At 60.9% G+C, this 10,601-nt stretch overlaps 1 protein-coding gene across 2 annotated transcripts in view; it reads right to left on the bottom strand.

The window, feature by feature from the left end:
* Nucleotides 1–10,024, bottom strand: part of LOC117441257 (rho GTPase-activating protein 27-like) — a 27,328-nt gene extending 17,304 nt beyond the window's left edge. For both annotated transcript variants that reach the window (XM_071202194.1, XM_071202195.1), the window contains exons 1-3: nucleotides 9,906–10,024; nucleotides 6,592–7,679; nucleotides 324–431 (exon numbers count right to left, since the gene is read on the bottom strand). In XM_071202194.1, the coding sequence (XP_071058295.1) occupies nucleotides 324–431; nucleotides 6,592–7,679; nucleotides 9,906–9,936 (1,227 nt within the window). In that variant the 5' untranslated portion in view covers nucleotides 9,937–10,024. The remainder of the gene's footprint in view (nucleotides 1–323; nucleotides 432–6,591; nucleotides 7,680–9,905) is intronic.
* Nucleotides 10,025–10,601: the final 577 nt, after the last annotated feature.

Raw genomic sequence — 10,601 nt, 5'->3', positions numbered from 1 at the left:
CAGGTGGAGCAGGTGGGGGGGCTCAGGTGGTGTCTCACTGAACATACTTTATTAATACATCTTTATTATTTATTAAACCCTGTGTTTCAGTAAAGTAGTTATTGTATGTTGTATTTGTATGTTCTGGTATGTTTGGGTTATGCTTCTTAAATAATAGAAAGATTAGTAATCGAGAAGCAACATTTAAAATTTAAAACAATATAAACATAAAGTAAATACTATATATATATATATATATTTATAAGTTGAGTGACATGTAGTTCACGTGAAAGATGACGGGATGATGTGAAGCTGAGAGAGGTCAGAGGTTAGAGGTCGCTCACCTGCCAGTCGTCCTGTGGGCTGATGGGGCTTAAAGGGGAGGAGCCTGTTGATAAGGGGGTGTGGTCTGGAGGAAGGGCGGGGCCAGAAACCTTCTTCAGCGCAGAGACCTAGAGGGGGGGAAGCAAAAATACTGTATTTATGATGAAAAGCTTTTATTGTTATTTCAACGCCTCGTCACCATGGGGATTTGAGACTCTGGAACTCTCCCTTCACCTTCCACAGTCTGACCCGGTCTGACCCGGTCTGACACAGTCTGACCCAGTCTGACCCAGTCTGACCCGGTCTGACCCGGTCTTACCCGGTCTGACACAGTCTGACCCGGTCTGACCCGGTCTTACCCGGTCTGACACAGTCTGACCCGGTCTGACCCAGTCTGACCCGGTCTGACCCGGTCTTACCCGGTCTGACACAGTCTGACCCGGTCTGACACAGTCTGACCCAGTCTGACCCGGTCTGACCCGGTCTGACCCGGTCTGACACAGTCTGACCCAGGTGTGTTGCCTGTGTGGAGGGGGGGCTCAGGTGTGTTACCTGTGTGGAGGGGGGGGCTCAGGTGTGTTACCTGTGTGGAGGGGGGGGCTCAGGTGTGCTACCTGTGTGGAGGGGGGGATCAGGTGTGTTGCCTGTGTGGAGGGGGGGCTCAGGTGTGTTACATGTGTGGAGGGGGGGATCAGGTGTGCTACCTGTGTGGAGGGGGGGCTCAGGTGTGTTACATGTGTGGAGGGGGGGATCAGGTGTGTTACATGTGTGGAGGGGGGGCTCAGGTGTGTTACATGTGTGGAGGGGGGGCTCAGGTGTGCTACATGTGTGGAGGGGGGGGATCAGGTGTGCTACCTGTGTGGAGGGGGGGCTCAGGTGTGTTACCTGTGTGGAGGGGGGGATCAGGTGTGCTACCTGTGTGGAGGGGGGGCTCAAGTGTGTTACCTGTGTGGAGGGGGGGATCAGGTGTGCTACCTGTGTGGAGGGGGGGCTCAGGTGTGTTACCTGTGTGGAGGGGGGGGGCTCAGGTGTTTTGCCTGTGTGGAGGGGGGGCTCAGGTGTGCTACCTGTGTGGAGGGGGGGCTCAGGTGTGTTACCTGTGTGGAGGGGGGGCTCAGGTGTGTTGCCTGTGTGGAGGGGGGGGGCTCAAGTGTGTTACCTGTGTGGAGGGGGGGCTCAGGTGTGTTGCCTGTGTGGAGGGGGGGCTCAGGTGTGTTGCCTGTGTGGAGGGGGGGCTCAAGTGTGTTACCTGTGTGGAGGGGGGGCTCAGGTGTGTTGCCTGTGTGGAGGGGGGGCTCAGGTGTGTTACCTGTGTGGAGGGGGGGGCTCAAGTGTGTTACCTGTGTGGAGGGGGGGCTCAGGTGTGCTACCTGTGTGGAGGGGGGGCTCAGGTGTGTTGCCTGTGTGGAGGGGGGGCTCAGGTGTGTTGCCTGTGTGGAGGGGGGGGCTCAGGTGTGTTGCCTGTGTGGAGGGGGGGCTCAGGTGTGTTACCTGTGTGGAGGGGGGGCTCAAGTGTGTTACCTGTGTGGAGGGGGGGCTCAGGTGTGCTACCTGTGTGGAGGGGGGGGCTCAAGTGTGTTACCTGTGTGGAGGGGGGGATCAGGTGTGCTACCTGTGTGGAGGGGGGGCTCAGGTGTGCTACCTGTGTGGAGGGGGGGCTCAAGTGTGTTACCTGTGTGGAGGGGGGGCTCAGGTGTGCTACCTGTGTGGAGGGGGGGGCTCAAGTGTGTTACCTGTGTGGAGGGGGGGCTCAGGTGTGTTGCCTGTGTGGAGGGGGGGCTCAGGTGTGTTGCCTGTGTGGAGGGGGGGGCTCAGGTGTGCTACCTGTGTGGAGGGGGGGCTCAGGTGTGTTGCCTGTGTGGAGGGGGGGCTCAGGTGTGCTACCTGTGTGGAGGGGGGGCTCAGGTGTGTTGCCTGTGTGGAGGGGGGGGCTCAAGTGTGTTGCCTGTGTGGAGGGGGGGCTCAGGTGTGCTACCTGTGTGGAGGGGGGGCTCAGGTGTGTTGCCTGTGTGGAGGGGGGGCTCAGGTGTGTTACCTGTGTGGAGGGGGGGCTCAAGTGTGTTACCTGTGTGGAGGGGGGGGATCAGGTGTGCTACCTGTGTGGAGGGGGGGCTCAGGTGTGCTACCTGTGTGGAGGGGGGGGCTCAAGTGTGTTACCTGTGTGGAGGGGGGGCTCAGGTGTGCTACCTGTGTGGAGGGGGGGGCTCAAGTGTGTTACCTGTGTGGAGGGGGGGCTCAGGTGTGTTGCCTGTGTGGAGGGGGGGCTCAGGTGTGTTGCCTGTGTGGAGGGGGGGGCTCAGGTGTGCTACCTGTGTGGAGGGGGGGCTCAGGTGTGTTGCCTGTGTGGAGGGGGGGGCTCAGGTGTGTTGCCTGTGTGGAGGGGGGGCTCAGGTGTGCTACCTGTGTGGAGGGGGGGCTCAGGTGTGTTGCCTGTGTGGAGGGGGGGCTCAGGTGTGCTACCTGTGTGGAGGGGGGGCTCAGGTGTGTTGCCTGTGTGGAGGGGGGGGCTCAAGTGTGTTGCCTGTGTGGAGGGGGGGCTCAGGTGTGCTACCTGTGTGGAGGGGGGGGGCTCAAGTGTGTTGCCTGTGTGGAGGGGGGGCTCAGGTGTGCTACCTGTGTGGAGGGGGGGGCTCAGGTGTGTTGCCTGTGTGGAGGGGGGGCTCAGGTGTGCTACCTGTGTGGAGGGGGGGCTCAGGTGTGTTGCCTGTGTGGAGGGGGGGGCTCAGGTGTGCTACCTGTGTGGAGGGGGGGCTCAGGTGTGTTACATGTGTGGAGGGGGGGATCAGGTGTGTTACATGTGTGGAGGGGGGGATCAGGTGTGTTACCTGTGTGGAGGGGGGGCTCAGGTGTGTTACCTGTGTGGAGGGGGGGGCTCAGGTGTGTTGCCTGTGTGGAGGGGGGGCTCAGGTGTGTTACATGTGTGGAGGGGGGGATCAGGTGTGTTACATGTGTGGAGGGGGGGATCAGGTGTGTTACATGTGTGGAGGGGGGGCTCAGGTGTGTTACCTGTGTGGAGGGGGGGATCAGGTGTGCTACCTGTGTGGAGGGGGGGCTCAAGTGTGTTACCTGTGTGGAGGGGGGGATCAGGTGTGCTACCTGTGTGGAGGGGGGGCTCAGGTGTGTTACCTGTGTGGAGGGGGGGGGCTCAGGTGTTTTGCCTGTGTGGAGGGGGGGCTCAGGTGTGTTACCTGTGTGGAGGGGGGGCTCAGGTGTGTTGCCTGTGTGGAGGGGGGGGGCTCAAGTGTGTTACCTGTGTGGAGGGGGGGCTCAGGTGTGTTGCCTGTGTGGAGGGGGGGGCTCAAGTGTGTTACCTGTGTGGAGGGGGGGGCTCAGGTGTGTTGCCTGTGTGGAGGGGGGGCTCAGGTGTGTTGCCTGTGTGGAGGGGGGGCTCAAGTGTGTTACCTGTGTGGAGGGGGGGCTCAGGTGTGTTGCCTGTGTGGAGGGGGGGCTCAGGTGTGTTACCTGTGTGGAGGGGGGGGCTCAAGTGTGTTACCTGTGTGGAGGGGGGGCTCAGGTGTGCTACCTGTGTGGAGGGGGGGCTCAGGTGTGTTGCCTGTGTGGAGGGGGGGCTCAGGTGTGTTGCCTGTGTGGAGGGGGGGGGGCTCAGGTGTGTTGCCTGTGTGGAGGGGGGGCTCAGGTGTGTTACCTGTGTGGAGGGGGGGCTCAAGTGTGTTACCTGTGTGGAGGGGGGGCTCAGGTGTGCTACCTGTGTGGAGGGGGGGCTCAGGTGTGCTACCTGTGTGGAGGGGGGGCTCAAGTGTGTTACCTGTGTGGAGGGGGGGGCTCAGGTGTGCTACCTGTGTGGAGGGGGGGGCTCAGGTGTGTTACCTGTGTGGAGGGGGGGCTCAGGTGTGTTGCCTGTGTGGAGGGGGGGCTCAGGTGTGTTGCCTGTGTGGAGGGGGGGGCTCAGGTGTGCTGCCTGTGTGGAGGGGGGGCTCAGGTGTGTTGCCTGTGTGGAGGGGGGGCTCAGGTGTGCTACCTGTGTGGAGGGGGGGCTCAGGTGTGTTGCCTGTGTGGAGGGGGGGGCTCAAGTGTGTTGCCTGTGTGGAGGGGGGGCTCAGGTGTGCTACCTGTGTGGAGGGGGGGCTCAGGTGTGTTGCCTGTGTGGAGGGGGGGCTCAGGTGTGTTACCTGTGTGGAGGGGGGGATCAAGTGTGTTACCTGTGTGGAGGGGGGGATCAGGTGTGCTACCTGTGTGGAGGGGGGGGCTCAGGTGTGCTACCTGTGTGGAGGGGGGGCTCAAGTGTGTTACCTGTGTGGAGGGGGGGCTCAGGTGTGCTACCTGTGTGGAGGGGGGGGCTCAAGTGTGTTACCTGTGTGGAGGGGGGGCTCAGGTGTGTTGCCTGTGTGGAGGGGGGGCTCAGGTGGGTTGCCTGTGTGGAGGGGGGGGCTCAAGTGTGCTACCTGTGTGGAGGGGGGGCTCAGGTGTGTTGCCTGTGTGGAGGGGGGGGCTCAGGTGTGCTACCTGTGTGGAGGGGGGGCTCAGGTGTGTTGCCTGTGTGGAGGGGGGGGCTCAAGTGTGTTGCCTGTGTGGAGGGGGGGGCTCAGGTGTGCTACCTGTGTGGAGGGGGGGCTCAGGTGTGTTGCCTGTGTGGAGGGGGGGCTCAGGTGTGTTGCCTGTGTGGAGGGGGGGGCTCAGGTGTGTTGCCTGTGTGGAGGGGGGGCTCAGGTGTGCTACCTGTGTGGAGGGGGGGCTCAGGTGTGTTGCCTGTGTGGAGGGGGGGCTCAGGTGTGCTACCTGTGTGGAGGGGGGGCTCAGGTGTGTTGCCTGTGTGGAGGGGGGGCTCAGGTGTGTTGCCTGTGTGGAGGGGGGGCTCAGGTGTGCTACCTGTGTGGAGGGGGGGCTCAGGTGTGTTGCCTGTGTGGAGGGGGGGCTCAGGTGTGTTGCCTGTGTGGAGGGGGGGGCTCAGGTGTGCTACCTGTGTGGAGGGGGGGCTCAGGTGTGGTGCCTGTGTGGAGGGGGGGGCTCAGGTGTGCTACCTGTGTGGAGGGGGGGCTCAGGTGTGTTGCCTGTGTGGAGGGGGGGCTCAGGTGTGCTACCTGTGTGGAGGGGGGGCTCAGGTGTGTTGCCTGTGTGGAGGGGGGGCTCAGGTGTGCTACCTGTGTGGAGGGGGGGCTCAGGTGTGTTGCCTGTGTGGAGGGGGGGGGCTCAAGTGTGTTGCCTGTGTGGAGGGGGGACTCAGGTGTGTTACCTGTGTGGAGGGGGGGGCTCAGGTGTGCTACCTGTGTGGAGGGGGGGGCTCAGGTGTGTTGCCTGTGTGGAGGGGGGGGCTCAGGTGTGTTGCCTGTGTGGAGGGGGGGGCTCAGGTGTGTTGCCTGTGTGGAGGGGGGGCTCAGGTGTGTTACCTGTGTGGAGGGGGGGCTCAGGTGTGTTACCTGTGTGGAGGGGGGGCTCAGGTGTGTTACCTGTGTGGAGGGGGGGCTCAGGTGTGCTACCTGTGTGGAGGGGGGGGGCTCAAGTGTGTTACCTGTGTGGAGGGGGGGGCTCAGGTGTGCTACCTGTGTGGAGGGGGGGCTCAGGTGTGCTACCTGTGTGGAGGGGGGGCTCAAGGTGTGTTACCTGTGTGGAGGGGGGGCTCAGGTGTGCTACCTGTGTGGAGGGGGGGCTCAGGTGTGCTACCTGTGTGGAGGGGGGGGCTCAAGTGTGTTACCTGTGTGGAGGGGGGGGCTCAGGTGTGCTACCTGTGTGGAGGGGGGGGCTCAGGTGTGTTGCCTGTGTGGAGGGGGGGCTCAGGTGTGTTGCCTGTGTGGAGGGGGGGGCTCAGGTGTGTTACCTGTGTGGAGGGGGGGCTCAGGTGTGTTACCTGTGTGGAGGGGGGGCTCAGGTGTGTTACCTGTGTGGAGGGGGGGCTCAGGTGTGCTACCTGTGTGGAGGGGGGGGGCTCAAGTGTGTTACCTGTGTGGAGGGGGGGCTCAGGTGTGCTACCTGTGTGGAGGGGGGGCTCAGGTGTGCTACCTGTGTGGAGGGGGGGCTCAAGTGTGTTACCTGTGTGGAGGGGGGGCTCAGGTGTGCTACCTGTGTGGAGGGGGGGCTCAGGTGTGCTACCTGTGTGGAGGGGGGGGCTCAGGTGTGTTACCTCTGTGGAGGGGGGGGCTCAGGTGTGTTACCTGTGTTGAGGGGGGGCTCAGGTGTGCTACTTGTGTGGAGGGGGGGCTCAGGTGTGCTACTTGTGTGGAGGGGGGGGCTCAGGTGTGTTACCTGTGTGGAGGGGGGGCTCAGGTGTGCTACTTGTGTGGAGGGGGGGCTCAGGTGTGTTACCTCTGTGGAGGGGGGGCTCAGGTGTGTTACCTGTGTGGAGGGGGGGGCCGGGTCAGGACTCCCTCGCCCCCCAATCAGAGCCTCCAAGTCCAGGTTCAGGTCCTGGATCGACTCGTAGATGTGGTGCGAGTCTTCCTCCTTCACTTCCTTCTTTACTTCCTCCTTTACTTCCTCTACCTCTTCTTCCTCCTCCTCCTCCTCCTCCTCCTCCTCCTCCTCCTCCTCCTCCTCCACCTGGTGTTGGGGGGGGACGGTGGGTGTGTCCACAGGTATCGGCAGGTTCTGGTTCCTCTGCGCTGCCAGTGGGTCGGCCGGGCTGAAGCTGGGGACCCGGGTTTTGTCCCTGTTCTCGTCCAGGAAATGCTTTTTGCTCGCCGCCTCGTCGGCCATGTTTGTAGTCCCGGTGTCTACGTGGGCCTGGGGGGGTCTCTGAGCCGGGGTCGGGTCCATGAAGTCCAATGGGACGCCGCCAAATGTGGACATGCGGTTCTCCGTCTTACGGGACGAAGCATCTGGACGGAGACGGATCGTCACCTCGTCCCCCGGCTGGTTCCTGGGGTCCTCCAGAGGCTTAGGGACAGGAGCAGGAAGAGGAGCAGGAAGAGGAAGAGGAGCAGGAAGAGGAGCAGGAAGAGGAAGAGGAGCAGGAAGAGGAGCAGGAAGAGGAAGAGGAAGAGGAGCAGGAAGAGGAGCAGGAAGAGGAAGAGGAGCAGGAAGAGGAGCAGGAAGAGGAAGAGGAAGAGGAGCAGGAAGAGGAGCATGAAGAGGAAGAGGAACAGGAAGAGGAGCAGGAAGAGGAAGAGGAAGAGGAAGAGGAACAGGAAGAGGAGCAGGAAGAGGAAGAGGAAGAGGAACAGGAACAGCCACAGCCACAGGAAGAGGAACAGGGACCGGCTGTGGTTCTGGTTCTGGTCCTGCGGGGGGGAAGCTCAGCGGCAGCTCCTTCACGTACTTGGCCGGGATGTAGAAGGGCTTGGAGCTGCGGTCGCGGCGCACCTGCCACCAGTGATCGTTGGTCTTTGCCAGCAGGACGTAGCGCTCGTTGGGTTTGATGGAGACCGTGGCGCCGTCTCGACCCGGGTACTCATACTGGAACTCCACCAGGACCAGACCCAGACCTGCAGGACCAGAGCAGAACCAGCAGTCAGTTAGTGGAGCAGCTTCTACACACGGCATGCTTCATTCATTGAGCACTTTGGACAGAGACGCCACCCGGTGTCCCAGGTGGCGTCTCCACGTCCTGTCCTCGTGGTGAAGCCACGGGACAAAGCAAGTGCAGACGCAGACATTTTCTGACTTATAAAACATTGCGTCCTGCGCCGCGTCCTGCGCCGCTTTCCCTTCACAATCACAATCAGCTCGAAATGCACCGCAGCTTTTGCGGGCTTCACGTAATGCCCGTCCATTCTGACATCTCACACGAAGAGGTTTCTCAATACTCTAATTTCCCTCCTCGACTCCCCTCCTCGACTCCCCTCCTCGACTCCCCTCCTCCACTCCCCTCCTCGACTCCCCTCCTCGACTCCCCTCCTCGACTCCTCTCCTCGACTCCCAACCTCGACTCCCCTCCTCGACTCCCCTCCTCGAGAATTAGTCCCACCCACAGGAGATGCGAACGGAGGAGCTGAGGAGTGGAGGAGGGGAGCCGAAGAGAGAGGAGTCGAGGAGAGAGGAGGGGAACCAAGGAGAGAGGAGTCGAGGAGGGGAGCCGAGGAGAGAGGAGGGGAACCGAGGAGAGAGGAACCGAGGAGGGGAGCCGAGGAGAGAGGAGGGGAACCGAGGAGGGGAGCCGAGGAGAGAGGAGGGGAACCGAGGAGAGAGGAACCGAGGAGGGGAGCCGAGGAGAGAGGAGGGGAACCGAGGAGGGGAGCCGAGGAGAGAGGAGGGGAACCGAGGAGAGAGGAACCGAGGAGGGGAACCGAGGAGAGAGGAACCGAGGAGGGGAACCGAGGAGAGAGGAGGGGAACCGAGGAGGGGAGCCGAGGAGAGAGGAGGGGAACCGAGGAGAGAGGAACCGAGGAGGGGAACCGAGGAGAGAGGAACCGAGGAGGGGAGCCGAGGAGAGAGGAGGGGAAGCAGCAGGCGGTGAGAGAAAGGAGAACTCCTCTCCTCTGAGCGGTCATCTTAAAGAGACGTCCATTAATGATGACAGGAGGCTCAGCCTCTGTCTGAGGGACACATGTGTTCAAGACCACTTCTATACTTTGATTCATTCACAGGGCGGGTCATGAGACGATAACAGGCTGCAGACACACACACACACACACACACACACACACACACACACACACACACACCCCTGCAGCACTAAATGGACTCCTTGTCTGTAGATATCTAAACCAGAGAAAGAGAGTCGGCTGTTCCTCTGAGTGATAGATGCTCTCTGCTCTGCTTTCTGCACGGACCAATCAGCTGCTCTGCTTTCTGCACGGACCAATCAGCTGCTCTGCTTTCTGCATGGACCTCTCAGCTGGTCTCTCTGGAAACATGCGTCACCATGAGAGCAGGTACTCCTCTCTCCTCTCTCCTCTCTCCTCTCTCCTCGGTTAGAGCTCCTCCAGAGAGCCTCCTCTCTCCTCTCTCCTCTCTCCTCGGTTAGAGCTCCTCCAGAGAGCCTCCTCTCTCCTCTCTCCTCTCTCCTCGGTTAGAGCCTCCTCCAGAGAGCCTCCCTCTCTCTCTCTCCTCTCTCCTCGGGTTAGAGCTCCTCCCGAGAGCCTCCTCTCTCCTCTCTCATCGGTTAGAGCTCCTTCCAGAGAGGCCTCCTCTCTCCTCTCTCCTCTCTCCCGGTTAGAGCTCCTCCCAGAGAGCCTACCTCTCTCTCTCTCCTCTCTCATCGGTTAGAGCTCCTCCAGAGAGCCTCCTCTCTCCTCTATCCTCTCTCCTCTCTCCTCGGTTAGAGCTCCTCCAGAGAGCCTCCTCGGTCCTCTAAGTGCATTTAGAGAAATTAGTGTGTGTGTGTGTGTGTGTGTGTGTGTGTGTGTGTGTGTGTGTGTGTGTGTGTGTGTGTGTGTGTGTGTGTGTGTGTGTGTGTGTGTGTGTGTGTGTGTGTGTGTGTGTGTGTGTGTGTGTGTGTGTTTGTCTCGTCATTTTGAGATCGGCTTTAATCAAGTTTTGCAAAGTAATTCTTCACATCTGATAAATGAGAGGTAACATTTTGTTCATGGTATTCTTTCCACACATTTCTCCCCATCCTTCTTTCTGCCAACGGGGTTAGGGTTTCTCGTCTCTCCTTTAGTGGTGCGTACGCATGAGTCTGAGTGTTGGGACAAACTGGAATTCGGCACATCTGCATTCAAACGGACGTCAGAGTCTCAAACAAACAAACACATAATGGTTGGTCTCACCTCTGCCGAGCAGCGAGGAGGTGGTTTCCATGGTGAGGCTCCTCAGGCCCCGCCCCCTCAGGTGGACGGGCAGGTGAGTCTGAAGGTGAGGTCAGAGGTCACATGGGGTCATCAGCAGCCTCCTGAAAAACAGCAGTTCAATATTTAGATATTTTTATAACAAAATACTTTCTGAGCTTTTGTCTTTACATCAAACCTACGGTGTCCGACAGATAGAACACAAGGGCTCCCTCACGCTGTTCTGCTGGTGAGGGCTCCCTCACGCTGCTCTGCTGGTGAGGGCTCCCTCACGCTGTTCTGCTGGTGAGGGCTCCCTCACGCTGCTCTGCTGGTGAGGGCTCCCTCACGCTGTTCTGCTGGTGAGGGCTCCCTCACGCTGTTCTGCTGGTGAGGGCTCCCTCACGCTGCTCTGCTGGTGAGGGCTCCCTCACGCTGTTCTGCTGGTGAGGGCTCCCTCACGCTGCTCTGCTGGTGAGGGTTCCCTCACGCTGTTCTGCTGGTGAGGGCTCCCTCACGCTGCTCTGCTGGTGAGGGTTCCCTCACGCTGTTCTGCTGGTGAGGGCTCCCTCACGCTGCTCTGATGGTGAGGGCTCCCTCACGCTGTTCTCCTGGTGAGGGTTCCCTCACGCTGCTCTGCTGGTGAGGGCTCCCTCACGCTGTTCTGCTGGAGAGGGCTCCCTCACGCTGTTCTGCTGG

Source organism: Pseudochaenichthys georgianus, unplaced genomic scaffold (genome assembly GCF_902827115.2).
Source record: "Pseudochaenichthys georgianus unplaced genomic scaffold, fPseGeo1.2 scaffold_1612_arrow_ctg1, whole genome shotgun sequence".
In the NCBI taxonomy this organism is placed as follows: Eukaryota; Metazoa; Chordata; class Actinopteri; order Perciformes; family Channichthyidae; genus Pseudochaenichthys; species Pseudochaenichthys georgianus.
Note: the sequence above shows the minus strand (reverse complement) of the source record. Positions and strands in the feature narration are given on the sequence as shown.